Raw genomic sequence first — 26,859 nt, forward strand, 5'->3', positions numbered from 1 at the left:
TGTCCCGAGTCTTTACTGCAATATTACTCAAGGCAGCGTAAAACCCAACTCACACACACACGCACACGCACGCACACGCACGCACGCATGCACGCACGCACGCACGCACGCACGCACACACACACACGCACACACGCACACGTGCGCACACACACACACACACACACACACACGCACACGCACACTCTCGTGTACAACAAGGACACTGTTATATTGATAGCATTTATTAAGTATATTACTGCCGAGACGTTACATCACTCTACGAATATACTGGTAACTATAGTAACGTATACCACAGAGCAATAGAATGAGCGTTCGTTGTGCTGAATCTGTCCAATGAGAGGTCATTATTCACAGCCTCAGGCTGAACATCATGTACATGCCCGTCTAACACGAGCCAGAATAACAATAAATACAATATTAATAAATACAATAATATCACTAGCAGTGCAGAGCAGTTCCATGTTTGGCCAAGGTCAAATTCTCAATTTTTCAATTTTCTCAAATATTTTGACGTAATAACCTTGAAACCAAAGGAAGTCACAGACAGAACGCACAAGAGGGCGTTTCCCAACGCCCCTCCTGCGTCCAACTGGAGCGTTGGGGTTGGGACAGAAAATGCATAGATTATTGTCTAAAAATCGCCTTCACTCTCATTGGACATTGTAGAGGACAGGTAAGAAGAGTGAGATGTTAGTCCCCGAGCAACACTTCCTCTCTGAAAGAAGAGAAAAGACCAGATAAAATCGAATGCATTGCACAAAGGATAACGCACTGTACATTGGTACCGATATATGGTCTCTGGTGGTACACATATGCATGGTGGAGACTCACACTGATCAAATTCAACCCTTTACACAGCACACATCTAGCAGCTTCAGACCACAGAGGCTTAATTTGCTAAATTTGAAGCAGGTCGCTATACTACCTGCTTACGTTTTATGATCGTGGATAAATAACAGTTAAAGATAACCCTGCACGCAGTTGGTTGGTTGGTTTGTTGTTTAACGCCGCACTCAGAAATATTCCAGCTATATGACGGCGGTCTTTAAATAATCGAGTCTGTACCAGACAATCCAGTGATTGACATCATGAGCATCGATCCACGCAACTGGGATCGATGACATGCATCAACCAAGTCAGCGAGCCTGACCACCCGATCCCGTTACGATAAGCATAGTCGCCTTTTTACGGCAAGCATGGGTTGCTGAAAGCCCACTCTACCCCGGATCTTCACGGGTACCATGAACGCAGAGACATCATACAGATATATGGACAACCCAGTTTGAAGCGGAGTCACTCTCGGGTAATATTTGATCGATGACAAAGTCGATTTACTTTTAGAAACGTTACTGCAAAATTTTTAAATCAAACCAATGCGTTTTTGGTATCATAAGGTCAGTATTTAAGCCGATGCGTTTATTGTGATCATACTTGACAGCTTTGGTACCAAAATGTAAATTCCAAAGTTATCTGTCATAAATTGCCGGGCAAAAGAAAGTATACACCATGTTTGCTGGTGGCTAAAGTGAAACAAACAAGAAAAGGTTATTCGATGGTGATTCATTTGATACGGGTATCTTAGCTGTGCTAAGGACCTCAAGTTTGCAGTGGTTCGGTGACAGCTTTCAGCCTAGTAAGGTTTGTAATTTAATGGTAAAATTCACTTTTCAAGTGTATACTTTCTTTTGCCCGTCAGTTAGTGTCACGTGAAAAATGATGTTATCATGCGAACTGAACAAAAACTTATTTTACAACTTTAATACGTATGGGATAATTTCAAGCATAAATGTGCAGTGTGCACTATGGACAAATACAAACTCGTCACAACACGAGGCATATATTGTAGAATACGGATCATTGTTACTCTTAATTAATCCATGGTGCTACAAACCTACAGGTTCCGATAGTGTTAAGGTGGCTAAGAAGCAGGTTAGGCGATTTGCGCTAAATGACATCTATCAGCGTTTCTACTGTGGTACTACTACACGAAACGGATACGTGGGCGAGTCACTTACGCTCGAAATGTGTTGATTCATTTACTGTAAATAAAATTTCAATCATGTATTCTTACCCTCGTCCATTAAGTCTTACCCATAATCCAACCATACACTCTTCACGGGAGACCTACGTTCACAATGGCTGTTTGTTGTTTAAATACAAAATTGCCATCTTATGAAGTTGTGATTCAAAATGTTGGTCAAACCTTTGTTTGTCTGTGCCGCTTGTTTAACCTAATATCTTATCTGCCAACTCTTTCCCTTTGATACACTTTCATTGAACCCAAAACCACACTTTCAAGACTTGGTTCCTCGATGTGATTGATGGAATTATGTTACTCCAGGACATAAAGGTTCATGGACGTAATTTTGTTGTTGTTCTAACTTTGTGTATTCGTCAGCGAACGCTAGTTGTGTTGCCTGTACTCACGCTGGACGAATTGGCTGCCATGGAGACCGAACTGCGGTACTTGGCGCGCAGTTTGTTCATGGTGGTCTCGGCCGACTCCGCCCGTTCCTCGGCGTCCTCCAGCTCTGTCTGAACCTTGCGGAACTTGGTCAGGTTCACTGCAGCGATCTCCTCCTGTAAACAGGAAGTAAACAGATACAATCAGACTCACATACATGAAGTAAACAGTGACACAATCAGACTCACATACATGAAGTAAACAGTGACACAATCAGACTCACATACAGGAAGTAAACAGAGACACAATCAGACTCACATACAGGAAGTAAACAGTGATACAATCAGACACATACATGAAGTAAACAGTGATACAATCAGACTCACAGCTAGTAAACAGTAACAATCATACTCACATACAGGAAGTAAACAGTGATACAGTCAGACTCACATACAGGAAGTACACAAACACAATCAGACTCACTTACAGGAAGTACACAAACGCAATCAGACTCACATACAGGAAGTCAACAGTTACACAATCAGACTCACATACAGGTAGTGACCAGTGAGATAATCAGACTCACTGACAGGTCGTAGACGGCGAGACAGCTTACTATCATACAAGTTGTGAACAGTGGTGGATGACAATCCAAAAAAACATAATCACAGCGAATCCTGTGATCAGCGGATCCTGGCTTGACTAGGGAATGCAACTCTACACCATTTACGCGAAGAATGAAACTTACGGCCTCTTCCACCTGGCGCTTGTATGTCTTGATCTTGCCGTTCAGTTGTTCGATGACATCTTGAAGGCGTTCAATGTTCTTCCTGTCCTCGTCAGCCTGGAACGCGATCTCCTTAAGACGTCTGTCGGCCTTGCGCATGTTCTTCTGGGTGTCCGCGTGGCGGCGCTGTTCGCTGTCAAGTTCAGTCTCCAACTCCTGGACCTGTGCATCATTCAGAAAGTACAGTTTAAGCAAGGATGTGGAGTAATTCGAGTTAATCAACTACTAGTTTATAACAACGGCCATAAAAACGCATGGTACATATATGACCATCATCACTAAAAAGCTTTGCTTCTGCCTTCGGATGTATCAAGCGAACGAGTATGGTTATACGCCGCTTTTAGCAATATTCAAGCAATATCATGGCCGGGGACACCAGAAATGGTCTTCACACATTGAGGAATCGAACACGGGCCTTCGGCGTGACAAGCGAACGCTTTAACAACTAGGCTACCCCATCGCCCCCCGGATGTACCACGTATGAAGGTTCATCTTGAACGTTTTCAAAGAATACACTGATGCTGCTTCTGTTCCTTGTTTTTCATAGACGTTCTACAGACGTGCCCACTTGCTCAGAACACTCTTTGATACAATTATTCATTCGCACTGATACGTTACGATAACCATTGCTATGTTTTATCCACGAATTGATGTAAACAGTTTTGTACAAGAAGCACTCATCAATAAACCCTAAAGCAGACTCATCACTTACCCTCTGTTCCAGCTTAGCAAGAGTCCTCTTGCCTCCCTTGAGGGCCTGCGACTCTGCCTCGTCCAGGTTAGTCTGTAGCTCCTTGACCTGAGCCTCGAGTCCCTTCCTGACCTTCTCAATCTGCATGCTATGATCCTGTTCCTGGCGAAGCTCGTCCACCATGCGGGTGGCGTCAGCAGCAGCCCGGGTCGCGGCCTCGTTTGCCTTAGCGACCTCGGTACTCAATTCTTCGATGTCAGACTGCATGGTGACCAAGCCGTATTAATAGCCAATCAGTATTACAGTCTGTTTGTTTGTTGTTTAACATCGCATTCAGAAATATTCCAGCTATATGACGGCGGTCTGTAAATAATCGAGTCTGGACCAGACAATACAGGGATTGACATCATGAGCATAGATCCACGCAATTTGGATCGATGACATGCATCAACCAAGCCAGCGAGCCTGACCACCCGATCCCGTTAGTCGCCTCTTACGACAAGCATAGTCGCCTTTTATGGCAAGCATGGGTTTCTGAAGGCCTATTCTACCCCGGATCTTCACGGGTCCAGTATTACAGTAACATACAAATAAGACCAATTTCCATATTTGTTTTTTAAATATATTTTTCCACACTGAATAATAATCTTGCGGATTAAATAAAACAATTCTTCATAATATTGTTTCTTCAGGTAAGCTGCACCTTTATTATTTCTCAACTATTATTTCAGAGTATGGTCTGTCATTTATTTCCACGAGGAATCAGCTGACTAATAGGAATGATCGGTACTGAGTGAGTGAGTTGGGTTTAACGCCGCTTTTAACAGTATTCCAGTTATATCACGGCGTGTCACCTTAACGTGGGAGGAAAGCCCGAAGTGATGCATGTCTCAGACGTTAACCACTTCGGTGAAACCCACAAGCACGGGTATGGTGCTGACAAACCTAGAAATATAATTGGGGCGAACCGGGATTTGAACCCACAATCATAGGTTTCTGGCATTCCCAAGGGACGCAACTCTTCACAGCGAATCGCGGCGCCTACGACGACTGGGCCACCCGTGCCCCCCGTACTTCATGTTCTTCAATACAAGGAAATGTCTCTTAACAAGTCCTCGTAACAATCGACGAGTGCCCTTTATTTTCCATGTACTTCCGCTCATATAGTCTCAATAACTGATTAATCACGTGACAAGGCATACGCTGAACAATCTGGCCAATAGGAATGATCAACCACGATACATGCCCACGTGAGACCACATGCATGTATTGACGAACCTGCATGGCAGTAATGTCAGCTTCCAGTTTCCTCTTCTGGCCCGACACAGATTGCACCTGTGCAGCGAGTTCGTTGACGCGGTCGTTTGCGTCCATGAGCTCGTTCTCAGCTCCCTTGCGGGCCCGATCAGCAGAATCGAGTGCTGAACGAAGTTCCTCGAGCTCTCCGTTGAGGCTGTTGAAGCGGCGTTCGGTCGTGTTGACAGTATCACGGGCTTCATCAACCTTGCGCTTCTCCTCCTCCACGGCTACCTCGAGTTCCTGAAGAGATGTCAATTGGTTAGGCATCGTGACATTACTTATCTCGGACAAGAGAATATACAGTAAACTACGGCTATAACGAACACAAAGGATCACTAATCCTAGTTCGTAATAACCGTAGTTCGTTATCTCTCTCTCTCTCTCTCTCTCTCTCTCTCTCTCTCTCTATATATATATATATATATATATATATACAAATGTCCAGGACGTTATATCGCTCAGTTCGATATAAGTGTGTTCGTTAATAACGACCTCAAAGGACCACTAATCCTAGTTCGTAATAACCGTAGTTCGTTATCTCGTTATCTTTCTCTCTCTCTCACTCTCTCTCTAGCTCGCTCTCTCTCTCTCTCTCTCTATATCGCTCAGTTATATCGCTCAGTTCGTTATAAGCGTGTTCGTTATGAACGTAGTTTACTGTATATTCGTTTATAATATCGTGTATCTCACACGTGTCTAAACTTTCTATGCAACAAGAACATATGCAGACCGGATATAATCAAAGACAGTGGTGCCTGTGCCTTGTCTTACCTTAACAAATTGCTGGTATTTCTTGGCGTTCTTCTCAGCATCAGCTTTGCCTCTGTTTGCGCCATCAACAGCCACCTCCAACTCGTTGATGTCGCCTTCCAGTTTCTTCTTGATCCTCATGGCCTCGGCCCTGCCCTTCACCTCGGCATCCATACTGGCTTGCATGGAGTCGAGGGCGCGCTGGTGGTTGCGGCTGTCCAAAACACACAAGGCACAGTTGTAAATGTTCGCAGGAGCAGATGTAAGAAGACAACCATCAACTGACCAGCACTACCACCTAGGATCTGGCCTCCAAATGACAGGGCCCTGTTTACAGTAGTTTTTCTGGTGGTGGTTGTTTTTTCGTAGGAATGAGTGAGTGTGTGTGGATTTACGCCGCTTTTAGCAATATTCCAGCAATATCATGGCGGGGGACCCAAGAAATGGGCTTCACACATTGTACCCAAGTCGGGAATCGAACCCGGGTCTTCAGCGTGTCCCGCGAACGCTTGAACAACGAGGCCACCCGATCGCCCCTTTTTAGTAGGAAGCTAGGTATGAACACTACATGGCGTTTCAAAACACTACTTCATAAAAAGTTTCTTTTTAGTGAAGGCTGTCGATTGACTTTAAAATGAAAATACTAATGCTTCTGGACAAAGGGCAATTAGTAGAGACAACCCCTTATTCAGTTTGTAACCCCAACAAAAGATGAGAGGGTGAATTCGAGAGTAGGGTATTTCAAGCAAGCTGGGGACAACACCGATATTGGATAAGCACACTGTACCCATGCCTTGGGTGCGATGGGCGATTATTTCAGCCCTCATGTTAACTTTTCTTATGCAGATGACGAGCTTCCGGTACAGCAGGGCACGCATACCCCTTTCGCGAACACCTGGTGTCATCACTGATTATCATTGATCCATTCATATAATGTTCACCACTGTTTTGTCTTTTACGCCCAATCGAATCTATTTCGGAAAAAGAAACTAATTGTTTTCTGGCGTTGACGTTTTATTTTTATCCAAGCGCCCTTAATACCGAAAAACGTAAATACAAACCGTGTGTTTTCAAATTCATCATCCTTCTCATGAAGTCTTCTGTCAGTATCAGCACGCGCCTGGGCTACCTCGAGCGTCGCACGGACGACCTTTGACTCTTCCTGTTCCAGTGCGGACTCCGCCTCCTCCAGGGCTGCCTGGAGCTCCTCCTTCTCCATCTGGAGACGTTTGCGGGCCTTGTCCAGGTCGTGCACACTGCGGCCTCCGTCAGACAACTGGTCCGTCAGGTCATGGATCTCGTCTGCACAGACAGAACACGTTGTAACTGATCCTCGTAATCACTTTTATAATGCTATTCCCAAACTGCACACATGCAGAATCTGTTTGAAATATCATATACAGTCGAACCCCATTGTCTCGAAATCGGATGTGTCAGAGCCAAGTTCTATAAAGCGACCGTAGGCCTAACGTCTTATGACAGTCGTATTGTAACAGAGCCCAGGTGTCAGGTATTTAGAACTGAAATTTATCAGCCGCGCAATTTAGATGCTGTTCCCACCAGCTCCGAACTGAGACTGGGGGTATAAAAAAGTTAAAATCGGAAATGTTGTGTCTGGCTTGCAATCAAAATCAAATTGAAGACGAATTTCATTTTTTAATAATTTGTGATCGATATGTACATTTAAGACGAAAATATATACCCAAAAAGATTTACCTGTACCCCTCCATACATACGTTTAATATTTTAATGGCATCAAATAATGTAATAATCATTCAAAATCTATCCGTATTCATTTATAAAACAATGAAACTACGTCTTGTGTAAATCACCTAAAATTTTGTATTATAATGTTTCTCTCTCACTGTATACTCTGTAATGTATAATGGGCCTGTGGCCTACGATACATAATGAATAAAGACTATATGTGTAGCTGCTTTCCGTTTTTATCATGTTTGCATTTTACATCATTTCACCAAAGAGTTGCCACTGTATCCACTACTACGCACCACTGAGGTTCTTGTTCTCCCTTCTGAGCGCCTCGATGGAATCATTGGCTTCGTCCACGGACGCGCGGACTCTGAACAGATCAGCAGAGTAACCGCGGGACTCCTTCTGGGACTCCTCGAGCTCCGACTGGAGGTCCTTCACCTTAGACTGCCACTCGGCAAGAGTCTTGTCAAAGGAACGCTGCCTCTTCTCCAGCGAGTTGGCGTTAGCGTTCGACTGTGGAGTAGAGATTAAGTTAGGGCTTTTAATAAATATTAAAATTTAACTTTATTTATGGTCTGACATATAGGTATGTAAAATACCAGTGTGTTAAAGGACCAACTTTACAATGACCATGCCACATATGTAGGTATAAACTATTAATATAATAACATGAATAATGCGTATGAACTGTGAATCACTGGTATCAGTTTAGCTCGGTTAAAATGAAATCAGTTAACGCCTTCTCAGACTCACTCTCTCGACATCGACCATGAGATCCTCAAGTTCTCCCTGAAGACGTGACTTCGACTTCTCAAGGCCGTTGATCTTGCCGTTAGCAGTTTCAAGGTTCTGCTCAGCCTCGTTGAGTTTAGACTGCAGACGACGTCTGTAACACAAAATTTCATTATTATCGGTTTCCGAAAACATCTTTTAAGCCTTTTGACTTTTGAAGTATCAAACACGTGTCTACAAACATGTCCTGAAACTGTAGAAGCGTTTCATAGCGCCGCTATGTCACAAACACTGAGAAATCAACACCGTTCCACCACGCCATACCACCTTCCTTGGATTGCACCCGAATCACAAGAAGTAGCTTCATAAAGACATTAATGTTATTGTGAAATGTGCTCACTTAGCCTCCTCCAGCTCCTCTGTGCGGGCTTGTCCTTCGCTCTCGAACTTTGACCTCCAGTTTTGAGCCTCGGCATTTGCCTTGGACAGCTGCCTCTGAAGGTCAGAGCGGGATTCCTGCTCCTCCTCAAGCTGCTCACGAGATGCGTCCAAGTCGGTTTTCAGGTTGCGGACCTCACTCTGGAGCTTTTGGCGAGCCTGCACAGACGAGGTGAAGGTAGATGATACTTCTGTTTAACTACTGTTGTCACATAACACTATCATCCTTTCACAACATGGGATCCATTTTCCCTTTTGACAATACGCTATCTTCAAATTAACAAAACAATACGATGTAACGATGGATCTACAGTAAACTACGGTTATAACGAACCTAAAGAGACCACTAATTTTAGTTCATAATAACCGTAGTTCGTTATAAGCATATATACAGCATATATACAACAAAGGCCGGGATTAAAAAGTAAGTTCGTAATATTCGGTCAGCTCGTTATAAGCGTGTTCGTTATAAACGTAGTTTACTTTATGTACAACTTTGGGACGATGCCAATCTGATGCAATGGAACCCCTTTTTATCGACTTTCAGACAGACAGTAAACTACGGTTATAACGAACTCAAAGGGACCACTAATTTTAGTTCATAATAACCGTAGTTCGTTATAAGCATATATACATCATATATACAACAAAAGGCCAGGCCCAAAAAAGTAAGTTCGTTATATTCGGTCAGCTCGTTATAAGCGTGTTTGTTATAAACGTAGTTTACTGTATTTACAACTTTGGGACGATGCCAATCTGATGCAATGGAACCCTTTTTTATCGACTTTCAGACATACAGTAAACTACGGTTATAACGAACTCAAAGGGACCACTAATTTTAGTTCATAATAACCGTAGTTCGTTATAAGCATATATACAGCATAACTACAGCAAATAGTCGGGACCAAAAAAGTAAGTTCATTATATCAGTCAGCTCGTTATAAGCGTGTTTGTTATAACCGTAGTTTATTGTATTGAAATCGCACTGACATCTACTTTAGCACTGTTCTATTAGTTCTCATAAGTATTATTGCCATTAAAGCGCCCCTGAAACCAGTGTAGGTATCCAGAACACTATGAATGATTATAATCAAAGGAATTTGTAAATGATGTATTACTCTAGTCTCATCCTCCAGGCTTTTCTTGGTATCATCGAGTGCATTCTGCAGTCCATTCTTGTCCTTAGTGAGTTGGCTGACTTTGTGTTCCGCCTCCTCCAGCTGACGAGTTGTCTCAGCAGCCTCGTTCTGGAGTCGGTTCTTCTGGCTTTGGAGGTCACTGATCTGTCGTTGACCATCCTCGATCTTGGAGTTTAGTTCTGACAGCTGGTTATCCATCTGTTTCGAAAGCTTGGTGGACATGCCCTGGTGATTAGAATAGTTTGGAAGTCTTAATACATTACTAGGATACATATTTGGGTTAGAGAAGCTGTCGCTGCATTGACCAACATATAAGAAAGAAAAGAACTTACAGTGTTTTTCTTGACATATTCGACCTGATTTTGTAAGTCGTCGATCTCTCCCTTCATCTGGTTTTTCTCCTTCTCCAGACTGAAATTACAGTGTCAGAATGTATCCAACCCTAACATCGATATAACATCGTAGCATGTGATGCTATAATGTGCTTTGCACAGTGACACCTTGTTGAGAATTGAACCCGGGCTTTCGACTTGAGGAGCCATCATTTTTACTATTAGGCTATTGCAAGGTTCCTGTATGACTGCAGTGAACAATGCTCGTTCTTTTTAGACATTAGTGTAATGCTTAACACACAACACAAGCACTCCACTATCGCTACATCATTAAATCATGAACAAAATAAAATCAATTACTGATTTTAAGGATCAATGTAAGGAACCAATCATTGTTATTAATTACCGGCTCTTGACCTTCTGCAGTTGATCGACCTGCTCACTGAGCTCGTTGGTAGCGTCAGTTTGCTTCTTGCGGAGTGTAGATACCTGAGCCTCGTGTTGCATGGTGGACTCCTCAAGGTCACGACGGAGCTTCAGGAGCTCCTGTTCACGCTTCTTGTTTAGTTCCACCTGAGCGGAAGTGGCTCCACCAGCTTCGTCCAAACGTTCTCCAATCTCCTCGAGTTCTCGAGACAAATCATTTCTCTGTTTCTCAGACTGTTGGAAAGGGACAAATCAGACAATCAAATATCTAATACATGCGATTAGATTGAAACAGACTGACCAGTACGTTTGTTGTCAACGGTATTACATGTTGTATCTATTCAATTATATGAATAATAAACACTATTTCTGACAAATTGTCCAGGTATAGGATTAGCGTGATTTTAGCAATCTGGCTGCTACTGACCTTTGCTCTGGAAGATCGCTCAGCCTCCAATTCCTCCTCAAGCTCCTCGATACGGGCCTGTCAAGCATCAATTTATGGTGAATTATTGTTCATTCACGACACATCGATCAATCTCTTAATCACCGCCCACTATATCAGAATATGAACATGTCCTTTGCTCAAGAGTGATATTACGTTACCATGACAATTGGCACTTTCGATTTAGATGGATATTGGCAACAGATAAGCAAACATAGATATAAAGAAATGGCCAGGGTTCCTGTAATGTATACGTTGAATATGAATATGAATATATGTTGAAATGAGTTATCACAATTATGAATGCTTAATTATTTATATCAGGACAGTGGTTCTTCCTCGTGGGAGAAGGCTTCGTTGAAGAGTGCTGGACTTAGTACAAGGAGGGGGTAATAAGGTATTCAGATAGGACAATTGGATAACTTCAATCGGGATGGAAAATAGTGGAAATGTGTGTCTCACCTGAAGGATTGAGAATTATTATTGTGGTGGTTTGGAGGAATATACAATGAAGGCAACGTTTCAACAAGAACATATAGTCAAGTGTGGGATTTTGTGTTCTGAGGGAATACTTGGGGGATGCAAGACGTAATTAATATGGGCAAATTGTTTAATTGTTTTGGAGTCATTAATTTGGGAAGGATGTTTTGAACAGATAATATCTAGAAGGATAAACATTGATTGGATGGGCAAAACAAGGGTATGGTCACGCTTCAATGGTCCCAAACTTACGTATATATAACCGATTCATCGTCTGAAATCAATTGTGTTCTCCGTTTTACATGGTAAGAATCAGTGTATATTCTTTTTTACTGTTACAGAAAAAAATAAAAAATGTTAGGTGAACTGTAACCAAAACATGAATGAACAAATTAAAGTTAAATGCAATAATATTTCTTTACATGACAAGTCTCATGTTGCAAGATATAATGGCGGTTTCTACCTGAAGCTCTTTGATCTTCCTCTGGAGTTGAGCAACTAAGGATTGTTCTTCTTCCAATCTGGAGTTGAGGCTGTTGATCTGCTGGTCCTTCCTTTAACAAGAATCATTCAGCATTGTCTTAAACTATTTTACTGAACAAAGATTACCAAGGTCCGTAAATGTTAACATTATCATTTATAAATTGTTTGAAAGGCATTACTTAGAAGTTGACAGATGACAAGGTTGACACAATTTTATGGATAACAACTTCTTTAATGCTGTGATAAGCGACATTTCGGTATAGATCCTTAAACCAAGCATCACTAAACCTGTTTATGTGGCTTCATGTCCCATTGGCCTCCACCTATGTGTTCTCTGTCCATCGTGTCGTGACAGTATTATCCTTCTGTTGTCAACTCTTACTCATGTTATAGCTACTCTTGTAGACCCGTGAAGATTCCGGGGTAGAATTGGTCTTCAGCAACCCATGCTTGCCGTGAAAGGCGACTATGCTTGTCGTAAAAGGCGACTATGCTTGTCGTAAAAGGCGACTAACGGGATCGGGTGGTCAGGCTCGCTGACTTGGTTGATGCATGTCATCGATCCCATTTGCGTGGATCGATGCTCATGATATTAATCACTGGATTGTCTGGTCCAGACTCAATTATTTTACAGACCGCTGTCATATAGCTGGACTATTGCTGAGTGCGGCGTTAAACAACCAACCAACCAACCAACCTACTCATGTATGCAATTGTTGTTACTGTTAATCCTCCACCTACTATATACATTCTGTACAATGTCCCTCATTCGGTCTTGCTTGATGACGGTATAAAGATCTTTACCGAAACGTCACTTATTACAGTATTATAAGTTGTTGTCCATAAAATTGTGTCTACCTTAGTATCATTTATAGAGCAAAACCAGAATAATCGTGTAACATATCCTATTCTGACACTGTCAATACCAAGGTCGTCGATAGGATTAAGATGGTTGTTAGAACCAAACTGGACAGGTACTGACATCTTAGTTGTGTCACGTTGTTTAACACTATTTGCTTAGTTCTGTAGGACATACTTTCTGCCTGCCTCTTCAAGTTCCCTCTTTGCCCGGTCAAGGTCTTCTATAGTCTCATTCGATGCCTTTAGGTCCTGCTCCACCTTCCTCTTGGCTTTCTCAACATCACCTCTCACCTTTTTCTCGCGCTCCAGATTATCCTCCAACTATAGCATGGAGACACAGGGAATTAGCATCCATATGATGCATTTATATGCATATGTATATATTCAACCAGAACAGACCGATAGAGTGAGTTAGTATGGTTTTCCAGCACTCTAAGCAATGTTCCAGCAATACCACGACAGGGGACACTCAGAAAGTACTATCTTTCAGGTGAACAATTGACTTGCCTTTGCATGTATTTGAGACAGGTGCCACCGATGGGGCAGGGTACTCTCGCATTTTGCATAACAAACAGCAGATATTGTTGGATACATGGTACACATGGCCGTGTATTGTATTGATATTTAAGAGGCTATTCCCGATTTTGAATTATTTTACAATTCATCGTTCTCATTTCCAGCCAAAGGGACTGTAGGTGTTATTGAATAAACCACATCATTGACTCACCTCATCAAGTGTCCCCTCAAGTTTCTGCTTTAGTTTGTTGAGGTGATTGACCTTGTCTTCCTCCTTCTGAAGATCATCCAGGGTCCTCTTGTGCGTGTCCTCGAGATCCTTTCTTCCCTTGGACATCTTGGCGATCTGTTCGTCCTGAGCTGCCATCTCATCCTGGAGTGTCTTTATCTGGTTGTCTTTGGTCTGTTTTTCTTGTTCAGCCTAATACAAATATCATTTATTCAAAATGGCTCTAAAAGCATACGTACGCAGTGTTAACATTAATACATCATTGAGCACAATATATCGTTTCAGAACACATAATTACCTTTGCAAGGCTACCCTCAAGGTCTGTTATATCTTTCTTGTAACCTTCAATTTGTTCTAAAAACTTCTTCCTTTGCTCTGACGCATCTGCGTTTGCATCCTCCTCATCCAAAAGACGTTCCTCCAAATCCTTCAGCTGCTGTTCAAAGTCAGCCTTTTGCGTGACAAGTTGTTCAATCCGCTCTTCCTGGTCGGAAAGAGTGTCACCCTGAGACTGCACTTGAAGGAACAGGTCATTCTTGTGCCGGAGAAGGTCAACGTTCTGTTCCTCGAGTTCCTTTCCTCTCTGAGTGACCTTGGACAGTTCGTCCTTGCATTTGGCAAGTTCTTCTTCCTTCAGTTTCATCTCGTCCTCGGCACGTGCAATGTTCAGGAGGGGCTTGACCTTGGTGTAGAATCTCCACCAGAGCCAGTTCCTCATGGCCAGCCATTTACGGATGTTCTTTTGAATCACTGACAAGGCAGTTCTGAAAGAAAACTTATTGTCATTATAGATGTAAACTGATATTGGAGAAGAAGAAGAAGACATTAGTCTGTCTGTCTGACATTAGTGGATCAGCTTCAGCATTCAAGTATACAACAACGACACTGGAAGGTTTGGATTCATATGCCGATCTCACCTTACCCCATATCAATTCACATTTGTGTGAACAGAGATGCACTTTCGACTGATGCACAGAGGCGACATGAAGTTTCATAATTCAATAATGTTACATCTTACTTGAAAGAACGTGAGTGAGATTGGTTTCTCTCAAACCTGTAACAATAGCAAGGGCTATGCAAAAAAGCCTCTACCCTCTGATCGTAACTAACCTCTTGTCTTGGAGCCTCTTGTACGATTTACGCATCAGGTAACCCCTGATGTGGGCCTGCAGCATGGAGATGATGGCGGACAGACGTTCGTCACGGAGATCCTCAAGGTAACCAAGGACTCCAGCCTTGAAGAAGACTTTGGTATTGCCAAGACGGTACTCGGCTGTGTCCATCTGAAGGGCCAGCAGAATCTTCTCAGATACGACCTTGCCCTCGACGAAACCCTGGGGGATGGCGTTAGGAGCCAGGATGGAGTATCTGCAAGACAAATGGTCTCCCATCATGTTGTTCACAGGGCATTACCAGCAGTCCTATTGATGCGAAATTGTACAGCTAGTGATGAAGAAATTGGAATCTTGAAAATGTCCTTAGCGCGAATTTAACTTCTATTTCGTATCATCTAGTATATATAGTCACTTGATATATAACGAAGACACTCAATATCAGTTAGGTATGTACATTAATTTTTTCAACACTCCCAGGGGATTGGAATTATATTTGCAAAATCCGGTTTTCGTTATATTTATCAGTGTTTGTTACATACTGAGTGGAGTGGATGTAAATCAGGGTTCCATACCTCTGTTTGAACTCAGAGTATATAACTCTGCTGGGGAATCCCTTTCTGCAGATACGGATACCTTCTAGTACACCGTTACACTGAAGCTGGTGGAGCACAAGAGCAGCATCAATCAGTCCTGTAACAATAGATGCAAATACATGCAGTGATTTCAACTAAACGATATGATCTCTCTCTGTCTCTCTCTCTCACTCTCTCTTTCTCTCTCTCTCTCTCTCTCTCTCTCTCTCTTTCTCTCTCTCACACACATATTAAACACTATAGCATCACAGTAACAAAATGGAATATTTTTTCTTACCTGGCTGCTTAAGTTCATTGGGGATGATACAACGCACGAAGTGGGGGTGAGTGCTGTACAAGTTCTTCATCAACTTGTTCAGAGACTCCTGTAAAAAACAAGTTAAAAGTTGATGTCAATGAATAATATAACTTTGCACTGCTAATTATCTGAAGGTTCACATATGCACGGTATTCCATAGTTCATTGGTTCTTTTAAAGATTCGCAATGTAACTGACGATATACACACAAATGTGTAGAATACAAATACCAGCGGTGTACGTACATCGGGCATTAAAGGGCCTTGTTCTAATAAATGATGATAACTTACCCTGTGGGTTGCAGAAATAGTCTGGAAAGCTGAGCTCTTCTTCTTCTTACCACCGCCTCCCTCTGAAATCAATATGAATTCATATTTATTAAAAAAAGCGACACTGACAAACTGTAACATCTATACTTTAGTGGTAACATGCGTAAAAAACTCATTTTTTGTGTAGTCCGCATTGATATTGCTGAGATTTGGGGCGTACTCACTCACTCACTCACGCACGCACGCACGCACGCACGCACGCACTCACTCACTCACTCACTCACTCACTCACTCACTCACTCACTCACTCACTCACTCACTCACTCACTCACTCACTCACTCACTCACGCACGCACGCACGCACGCACTCACTCACTCACTCACTCACTCACTCACTCACTCACTCACTCACTCACGCACGCACGCACGCACGCACGCACGCACGCACGCACGCACGCACGCACGCACGCACGCACGCACGCACGCACGCACTCACTCACTCACTCACTCACTCACTCACTCACTCACTCACTCACTCACTCACGCACGCACGCACGCACGCACGCACGCACGCACGCACGCACGCACGCACGCACGCACGCACTCACTCACTCACTCACTCACTCACTCACTCACTCACTCACTCACTCACTCACTCACTCACTCACTCACTCACTCACTCACTCACGCACTCACTCATTCACTCACTACTCACTCACTCACTCACTCACTCACTCACTCACTACCCACCTGCAGGAGCCGCCGCTGGGAAGAGGGTCTGAACCAGGGATTCCTTGGAGTGAGACAACAGTTCCACTACAGTCTCATTGATGGGATCCTTGTTCTTCTCCAGCCAGCCAGTTATGTTGTAGGGCACCTGAAGAGGGAAAAGGGGAGATTAAGTTCCGATTACCCCGAATTTTTGGTTCCCCTTCATAACAGTCAAGCAATGTGTAACCGGAAGTGAACATTTATAACAAATTGTTAGGTCTCGTGATGCTTCCAGTAGGTGAGAACATGTTTTTCTGTTTCGCAACAATCGATGGTGACTGGAGATGCCTATTGATTTGTTTGTTTCCAAACGGATTATCATGATACATCTAACCAAATCAGAACATGTAAACTAGTTCAAATAGAAGCGACAAAACCCTTTCAATTTTCACAAGATAACTCTGCCAAAAGCAGAATAATGTCATGCTTACATTGTTTGTGTACTATCTATCAGTCAACTAGTACTTATGTTGGTATACGAAATGGCAGATGTTTGGAAGATCGCCCAACAGTGGGTATCGCATAGAGTAGTTTGTGACAGAACTCACAGTTCCAGCATAATGCTTCAGGCAGAAGTCACCGTGGGCGCCTCCCTTGAGCTTCTTGTCCGGCTTGAGGAAGTTGGGAGACTTGCCCATGTGGTTGGTGTACAGCTTGTCCTTGAAGGTCTTGTCAGACGCCTTGGGGAACATGCACTCTTCTTCCAGGATGGACAATAGACCCATAGGCTGAAACGAGAGACATTGATACAGATCAATGTCACGCTATTTTAGTCATCAAATACTTGTTTTCGTGTTTGTTCATAAGGCATGGGTCACATTTATCGTAACATGGATGTGTGGTCCTACCTTTTCAATGAGCTCAATGCAGGCCTGCAAATCCATGCCGAAGTCAATGAATTCCCATTGGATGCCTTCTTTTTTATATTCTTCCTGCTCCAGCACAAACATGTGGTGGTTGAAGAACTGCTGCAGACGCTCGTTGGTGTAGTTGATGCACAGCTGCTCGAAGCTGTTGAACTGTACACAAAAGGGCAGATTATATTGGACACCGATCGGATTTTGTTGTAAACAAGGATTTATTACAGAACACGTTTTTTCGGATTCATTTAGGTTCTGCTTACTTGGATAACTTGGATAATTGATAATGTTTCTGATAGCATCTTTACGTAAATAGTTTCAGTTATGCTGAACTTACATCAAAGATCTCGAACCCAGCGATATCCAGCACGCCGATGAAGAACTGCCTTGGCTTCTTTGTGTCGAGAGTGATGTTAACTCGCAAGACCAACCATTTGAACATACGATCGTACAGAGACTTAGCCAGGGCATTAACCGAGTTCACCACCTGGAAATATATTTACGTTCATAAATACGGTTTTTGACCACATAAATACCGTAGTCACTCCAAAATATTATCAAATCAGAAAAAGAGTGAGAATCAAGTCTTATATAAGAATATATATTATACATTATAAGAAATATTGAAATGGGCGTGACGTCTTATATAAGAATATATATTATACATTATAAGAAATATTGAAATGGGCGTGACGACATACCTGCTCCTTGGTACGGCCCTGGGTGACGTAATCGGCGCCGACCTTAATTTTGGGCTTGAGCAAAGACTTCAGAAGATCACCGGCGTTCACACCTAACAGGAAGGATACCTTTTCGGCCTCTGCAAGATAGGAGTATAAACTAGTCAAGGCCAATTGTAAGAAACAGTGAGAGAGCGAAAGTAGCATGTCAGCAATAGTCCAGCTGTGTCACGGACTTGCACACTAGTGGTGGATATCGTGAACAGCTGCCCACATCGTTGGGTTTCGAATACACACAAACAACCACGTGTCACAGTGTCACCTCATTGTAGCCGACTTTCGACAACCATGTTTTACTGAGGACCTTTCATGTCCCAGAATCCACACGCAGCTTAACGAAACAAAAATAAAATCAAAACAATACCATCTTACAAATATTTTGATATACATGTATCTGGAAAGCTATTCCACACTATTAAATGTACATTGAAACCCATTACGCAAGAAAAATCCGTCTATTGGACGCTTACTGTTTACATTAGTCAAGATTCGTTCATCTGGAAATTTGTTAATACGGACGATTTCACACGGAATGCTACCGCACGAGAATAAAGGGGTTTCAGTGTACTCATAGGACCCGTGAAGATCCGGGGTGGAATAGATCTTCAGCAACCCATGCTTGCTGTAAATGGTGACAATGCCTTTCGTAAGAGGCGACTAATGGGATCGGGTGGTCAGGCTCGCTGACTTGGTTGACGCATGTCATCGTATCCCAATAGCGTGGATCGATGCTCATGATGTCAATCACTGGACTGTCTGGTCCAGACTCGATTATTTACAGACCGCTGTCATACAGCTGGAATAATGCTTAGTGCGGTGTTAAACAACAAACAAACAAACAAACAAACAACAGTGTACTCATAGAGCAAATGTACAATAACAACTATGAGTGAGTGAGTGAGTGAGTATGGTTTTACGCCGCTTTTAGCAATATTCCAGCAATATCACGGCAGGGGACACCAGAAATGGGCTTCACACATTGTACCCATGTCGGGAATCGAACCCGGGTCTTTGGCGTGACGAGCGGACGCTTTAACCACTAGGCTACCCGACCGCCCCAATAACAACTATGACCGGTCATACCTCCACTTCCATCAGCCTCGGCCTGTTCGCCTCTCTGCTTGAACTTCATCTCACCAAGATGGAGGATGGTGCCAGTACACTTGTACATGCTGTTCTTTTCCACCTCCGTGAATCCAAGAACATCGTAGGAACTCTGTCACCACAATAGTACAATAATGAATGGATGTACAAGGTTTTCTGTACAGGACTGAGGTCAAATTGAGACTCTTGCGCAATGATAACTTAGCATTACATCATTGCCAGGGTTAATTTGCGCATCAAGCGACCAGTCTTTACTCTTGTTTGTAAACAAAAATGTGTTTTGGAAGTTCCAGTAAAAATTGTTTTTTCAATATTTACACATTGTTTCTCATAATTAAGGAGGAGTGATAAAGGATATCCTTAATATCAAAGATCATAAAAAAACCCAGCATCTTTACTGCCATCTTATTGGATCCAGTTGTCTGCACGTTGAAGCGAACAACAATTTTGGAAGAAGAATAAATACGCAAATGAAAATAGGTTTTCACGTATTTTGAGATTATATCAATGTTCTCGACTTTTAATATCTAAATGTTTGGAACTTATGTAATTGGCAGAGGTACTAGGTTGGCCAGAAAATAACCTGGGTTGGACATTGGTTTTATATTTAAGGGACTATGTTTTAACTCACATCTGTAATTTTCATTTCCTCGACGTCATCGATACCGTCGACCGTGAGGGTGCCCTGGTTGATGAAGGAGTAGAGACCGGGGTCAGGCGTGCACAGGATCTTCTCTGGGGAAGGAAGACGTTAAATAAACACGTGGTAGTTTTGATAATGATGCCGCATGCAGTCAATGTTTCGTGATACATGAACACTACATAAATAACAGGGTAAATACTACATGAATAGCAGGGTACATACTACATGAATAGCAGGTTAAATACTCCATGAATAGAAGGGCAAATACTACATGAATAGAAGGGAAAATATTATATGAACAGGAGGGTAAATACTACATGAAGAGGAGGGTAAATATTACATGAATAGGAGGCATAATATTACATGAAGAGGAGGGTAAATATTACATGAATAGGATGCTAAATGCAATATGAATAGGAGGGTAAATATTAAATGAATAGGACGGTAGATACTACGTGAATAGGAGGGTAAATACTACATGAATGGCAGGGTGAATACTACATGAATAGAAGGGCAAATACTACATGAATAGAAGGGAAAATATTATATGAACAGGAGGGTAAATATTAAATGAATAGGAGGGTAGATACTACGTGAATCGGAGGGTAAATACTACATGAATATGATGCTAAATGCAATTTGAATAGGAGGGTAAATATTAAATGAATAGGAGGGTAGATACTACGTGAATAGGGGGGTAAATACCTACCGGGGATTGAAGGGATGGCGTTGGAACACATCTGGTAGAAGATGTGGTAGTTTCTCTCGGCGGACTGTTGGAAGGTCACGCGAGACTTCTCCAGCAAGTCTGGTAGGCAAGAAAATATAAATAATCATCATGTACATCTAGATGTTAACGTTACCATCTTCACATTGATGTGCACTATAAAACCCTGCACACTCTGTTCGTCTCCAAGGTTAGAACAATGTGTTCTACCTTCAACTCGAGATATTGAGAGTCGGCTGTATAGCATACCTCTGCATACAAATGATGATGGTCATCAACAAACGATGTTCACATCATATACCAGTGTGTTGTATCAGCATTTCACATGATGGAGAGGGTATTTCAATGGTGCCATAACAATTGTCCCTTTGTCATAATGAATTTGTCCAGGTTTTTAAAACTATTTTTTGTGATAGAGATTCAAATATGAATATCCTTACGTATTTACACGTTTGATTTTAAGCAGAGCGATTAAAATGCGTGACTTCAATGACATTACAATTTCATAACAATAACTTTACAATGACTTTACAATGACATAACAATGACATAACAATGACATTACAATGAAATAACAATGCCATAACAATGCAATAACAATGACATTACAATGACATAACGACATAACAATGACATTACAATGACATAACAATGACATTACAATGGCATTACAATGACATAACAATGACATTACAATGACATTATAATGACATAACAATGACATTACAATGACATTACAATGACATAACAATGACATTACAATGACATAACAATGACATTACAATGACATTACAGCCCTGTCCATGTGGTACTTACAGGTCTCAATGTCAGCTCCGGCGATCTTTCCAGAGGTACCAAAATGGATACGGATGAACTTTCCCTGAAGATGATATATGACATGTCTGTGACACCAAGTGGCAGTTTCCGAACACATAAGCGCAAGTCATTTAAAGCATGTGTAAAACATGACCCATAGTCTCGTAGAACTCACGGAGACACGTTGGAATATATTCAGCGTTTAATACCTAGTACATGTCCTACCGATCAAGATGGGTCTGAAAAGCAACCTTTCAATTTCACTGATCGATAACAATTAAATATGTCATTGCCATTTGACATATGCAACTAGGTGTAAATATTAGCATGGAAGAAGCAGCATGTTTTGAATACATTATAACAGTCCTATTCACAGATGATATGAGAGGCACAACCCTTCAGGTGATGCAACTTTGTCCTAATGCTACGGTATACAGAACAGAATGCCAAGGAGTCTGGAGAGTAACGTGCATCATGCTAAGATACAGTATAGGACCTTTGTTCAATATATATCTATAAAAGGTACCATAGGACTACGGTTCTAATGAAACACATATGTGGTATTTTTTCAGCGACACACTCTAAATTCTAAATATGCTGTCTACCCGATCCTTGCGGTGTGCATACATCGCTTACCCTTGTGGATGCATATATTGGTATTCACACATTACCTACCTATTCATATCATGCTATCTGTTCTATGTAGATCCTGTGCCTATCAAGCCGACTATATTGTCTAGCTATATGCATGCTTGACACTAATACGAATAGAACTTGAGTACATGTTTGACTAAAGCGTGATACGTCTAGAGTACACCATGTAACACCCACATCTCAAGGTATGCATTACTTACTCCTGTTAAGAAAAAGCACCATGATTACATCACTGAGCATGGTCTTAGTGTTGACTCACTCAAAGTCCATCTCCATGAGGTCTGAGTTTGGAAGTAAAGGTAGGATCACACTATTAATAAGGTGGAACACTTGTTAGACGAAGATAAGAAACAATGTCGTAGAAAAGTGTTGTTAGAAGGTGAATTATTCAACTTATTTGTTAAGTCTTATAGTCTTATATGTTAAGGTATATTAACTTGTTAAGCTGATTAGGGATAAACCAATTGGGGCTTGTTATTAAGGGTGGCATTTCGAATTAACCATAAAATAATGAGTAAAGGGTAAATTGTGAGAGAAAGAATAATTAGATTAAATAATAATTCTTATATTCAGTTTTGAATACAGGTAGGTGATAACTTAAACGGGGATTGAACAGAATCGAGCCGGGGTCATTCCTCGGGTTGGTATGGCGGACATTACCGAACCCTAATATACTCACGAATCGGGAGGAGTTGTTGTTACGAGTTGTCTTGGCGTTACCGTACGCCTCCAGCACAGGGTTACACTGCACGATCTGGTCCTCGAGGGAACCCTATTGTGGGTTAGGTCGGGAGTTGTGGTACACGTGTTATTGATTTGTGTAGGGTTTGTGATTGGGGTGGGTGAAAGAAACATATTCGAAATTAATACAGATAATATACAAATATGGTATTGGTTTAATATTAATAAGCAGCATAGGTTGATACGTATTTCAATTGAAGTATAACAATATAGCGTTATGTCACAAGACAATTTGTAAGTTTATTCAATTCTGTTTTTTTGACTGGTTCTCTCGGTGTTGTTTTTCATTTTCGTAAGTTTTACATTATATATGCTCGATGATAATATATCTAAAATATGAATATTATTTTAGCTTTACAAACCTTCTTTTGATCTTCGTCGGACTTGCCACCGGCAGCGGCGACGTGGGCAAAGTAGGCGATGACCTTCTTGGTGTTCTCAGTCTTTCCGGCTCCAGACTCGCCGCTGTAATGATCCAGATAGCATCCTGAATACCATGCTCAGTTGCTGGACACCTAGAACTCGCCCTCTCCTAATGGTACATGGCTCTCTTAACAAAATGAACGCTGCCTAAGATTGTGTTCCTTGTGGGAATTCTGACTCAGAGAACCACCAGGTCCCATGCTAACGAAGGACCAGGACATGTTGGTCTGACTTGGATGACTGTATGTCATCGTACCCCCGATCGCTGTTCATGCTTGCTTGAGTTATGCATTGTCACATTATTTTTTTTATATAGAAATACTTTTAATGGAGGTCAAGGTCACAGGTTAAAACTTACGTGATCAACATAGACTGGTTCTCGCGATCTGCAGAAAGAAAAGTTACTTGTAAGCTACTGCGCAGTGTTCGGTCGGGTGTTTTTCTTCTTTCTCAAGCATAAACTTGTTTAATAAAAGTCTTTTAACAACAAGAACGTATGAAACCTTCTTTGGTATGTATCCAACGTCTTTAATCTTTAAACAATTAAACCGAATAGATTTAGAATGAAAAAGTATCAAAGGCTTCAAATGATGACGACTCACCCTGCACCATGAACTGGTAGGCGTTGTCAGAGATGGAGAACAAGTGAGGGGGCATCTCGGTCTTCCTCTTGCCTCTGTACTTGGCCACGACGGACGGGGTGTAGATGGGGAGACGGCGGTAAGGGTTGATGGCGACACAGAAGAGGCCGGAGTACGTCTGATAAAAGAGTGAGTGAGTGAGTTTGGTTTTACGCCGCTTTTAGCATTATTCAAGCAATATCACGGCGGGAGACACCAGAAATGGGCTTCACACATTGTACCCATGTCGGGATTCGAACCCGGGTCTTCGGCGTGACGAGCGAACGCTTTAACCACTAGGCTACCCGACCGCCCCTCTTATAAAAGAAAAGTCAATACATAAACTATACTGGGGCAATGGTTATATCATTCATCACTGGTATGCACAGGAGATATCGCTTATATTGGGTAAGATCAAGCGATATCTCCTAAGGAGATATTGCTACAATGTAACTGCATCATAATGCAATCCATTGTGACGTTATCGTTACCATGACGTCACAATCAAATGACATCACTAATCTCTCTGCCACTGAAGCTGGTTAGCTGTACTTTTCACTCTCAAGACTGGCTATTACTGTTTACAAACTGAACAAGTTGGAAACATGATTTTGGATGAAAAATAGGTAAACAGACAAGAATCGGAGTTTTCACCTTTTTTCGATTCGTGTTGATATACTTGATGTCAAAAAACACTCGAGTGGATTCTCTATATATTCTATTTCCTGTGAAGCCATTTTAAATAGTCCGAATCAAATAGCCATAGGCATATAGAAACGTTCTGTCAAGTCACTATAGTTAACGTCCGTCCAGAATACTAGGGGCCGGACTATGCTGGCCGCATTGGTGCATTTTAGCTGATTGGTTATTTGAAGTCATTAGACGTCACAATGCTTCATCGTTGAGAAAAATACAATATGGCGACGCACATTGTTCATGACGTCACTAATGGATATGAACAACAGGCATTTTCACGTTCAGCTATTTCCGTCAAGCCTGGAAAATAGACTGGTTATGCCAGCTCCTTCTGCTGACAGATTGAACAACACGGTGTCCTCATTGAAGTTTTTATCTGTGGGGTTGACATTTAATACTTTTTGTTTTCATTTACTTCCTTAAAATGTCAATGAGTAATATAATTACGGCCTATCTAACCCTCGTGAAACCGTTCTTCCTCGTAGCTTGTTGGTCATTCTCTAATTCACCAATATATAAATATATATAACTGTCTTCTGTTATCGACCTGTACCTTGAAACATTAATTCGCGGCTAAAGCGGTAGAGGTCTGCTTATCTAATTATGTTGCCTAAATAGAAGTACAGAGGGGCGAAAACGTACATAGATAATGGCGGCTTCGTATCTGGCCCTCAAATTGTGGAGAACGCTAGCCTCATTTAGGTATGTCAAGTTGGCCATGTCCTCGATCTTCTCGAACTTGGGAGGGTTCATCGACTGGATGTCATCCTTCTTGAAGGTTTTGACCTGAGGACGAAACATGTAAACATTGAGTTATTTACCATAGAAATAATAGCAATAGCAATATGTCAAATTCAGGTCGTTAAACGTTTAAAGATGTTTTCTCATGATCGTTGGGGTCCATTTAGTATATACCGTCAACTCCAGTCTAGATTATCTGTCGAACAGATTACATTGGGCGTAAAATGCAATTTTGGGGTGAAAATCATATGAATGGATCATTGAAAATCAATGATACACCACGTGTTCAATGCCGTGTGAAGGAATTGTTTTTTGCAATTTTGGTTTTGTAGGGTAAAAATTCCGGTTTTAATGTTAGTTCTATGAAATCCGAAAGGAAGGAAATAGATATGGAGTTTCTTTCCTAGCCTAAACTATGTGTCATGGCTGCCAGCGAGTTTGAGCTGGTTTTTGCTCATGACTATTTTCGCCCACGTTGTTCATTGACGTCAATAGGTCGTTTATGGACTTGGCACCTGTCTTGTAAGGAATGCACGTAAAATATTTGCAAAAACTGGGGAGCTTACATCCAGCTTGTCTGTCTTGACGGTGATCTCTTCTCCCTTGGTGCTCTGGATTTCAGCAGCTCTGAATCCTTCCTTTTCATCAGGAACCCAGCAAGCTTTCTTGCCGTCAAAGGGTGTTACCATTTCCTTCATCATTTTCTTGCGGTCCACAGCAAGATACAACATATCCGGGTCTTTAGGGTCGTAGGACGCCATTTTAGATGATGGACTCGGGGCAAAGCTCCTCGAAAATTACAGCAACCCGAAATCGGGAGTTTGCCTGAAGATGATGGACAACACAAGGTGTTCACCAGGCCAACTGAAGTCGAGCAGAACAGCCCTAGATAGCCTAGCTGGGGAAGAAAAAATGAAGTGTTGTTAATACGGATAATATAATTATCACAAGTAGATGATGAATGATATTTGTTATTTCACAAAATAAATCATATATTTTGTGTATGCACTCTCTATAAGACCCGTGAAGATCCGGTGAAGAGTCTTCAGGAACCCATGCTTGTCGTAAAAGGCGACTATGCTTGTCGTAAGAGGCGACTAACGGGATCGGGTGGTCAGGCTCGCTGACTTGGTTGATGCATGTCATGGTATCCCAATTGCATGGAACGATGCTCTTGATGTCAATCACTGGATATTCTGGTCCAGCCTCGATTATGTACAGACCGCCGTCATATAGCTGGAATATTGCTGAATGCGGCGTTAAACAACAAACACCCCCCCCCCCCCCCCCCCCCTTCTCTATAAGCATGTACAGTCAACCG

The 26,859-nt window shown here is 42.0% G+C and overlaps 1 protein-coding gene across 2 annotated transcripts; it reads right to left on the minus strand.

Moving 5' to 3' along the window:
* Positions 1-214: 214 nt before the first annotated feature.
* Positions 215-26,436, minus strand: LOC139468379 (myosin heavy chain, striated muscle-like). Of its 2 annotated transcripts, XM_071250306.1 has the most exons (38): positions 26,105-26,436; positions 25,440-25,583; positions 24,084-24,240; positions 23,840-23,867; positions 23,421-23,523; positions 22,997-23,089; positions 21,664-21,727; positions 20,830-20,928; positions 20,109-20,212; positions 19,457-19,589; positions 18,335-18,453; positions 17,971-18,120; positions 17,622-17,792; positions 17,322-17,501; positions 16,753-16,879; positions 16,024-16,085; positions 15,714-15,801; positions 15,416-15,533; positions 14,839-15,096; positions 14,027-14,492; positions 13,711-13,920; positions 13,159-13,304; positions 12,103-12,193; positions 11,142-11,198; positions 10,695-10,948; positions 10,289-10,367; positions 9,936-10,181; positions 8,780-8,976; positions 8,401-8,533; positions 7,944-8,160; positions 6,996-7,236; positions 5,956-6,148; positions 5,164-5,424; positions 3,907-4,146; positions 3,156-3,356; positions 2,431-2,583; positions 2,019-2,042; positions 628-718 (listed from the first exon to the last, which is right to left on the minus strand). In XM_071250306.1, exons 1-37 carry the CDS (start codon positions 26,297-26,299, stop codon positions 2,040-2,042), a joined length of 5,781 nt encoding a protein of 1,926 aa, XP_071106407.1. In that variant the 5' UTR covers positions 26,300-26,436; the 3' UTR covers positions 628-718; positions 2,019-2,039. The 2 variants fall into 2 exon arrangements, with proteins under 2 accessions (XP_071106405.1, XP_071106407.1); XM_071250304.1 differs by lacking the exon at positions 2,019-2,042 and having other exon boundaries at positions 215-718.
* Positions 26,437-26,859: the final 423 nt, after the last annotated feature.

This window comes from Haliotis cracherodii, unplaced genomic scaffold, assembly GCF_022045235.1.
Source record: "Haliotis cracherodii isolate W230 unplaced genomic scaffold, xgHalCrac1.p SCAF_2, whole genome shotgun sequence".
In the NCBI taxonomy this organism is placed as follows: Eukaryota; Metazoa; Mollusca; class Gastropoda; order Lepetellida; family Haliotidae; genus Haliotis; species Haliotis cracherodii.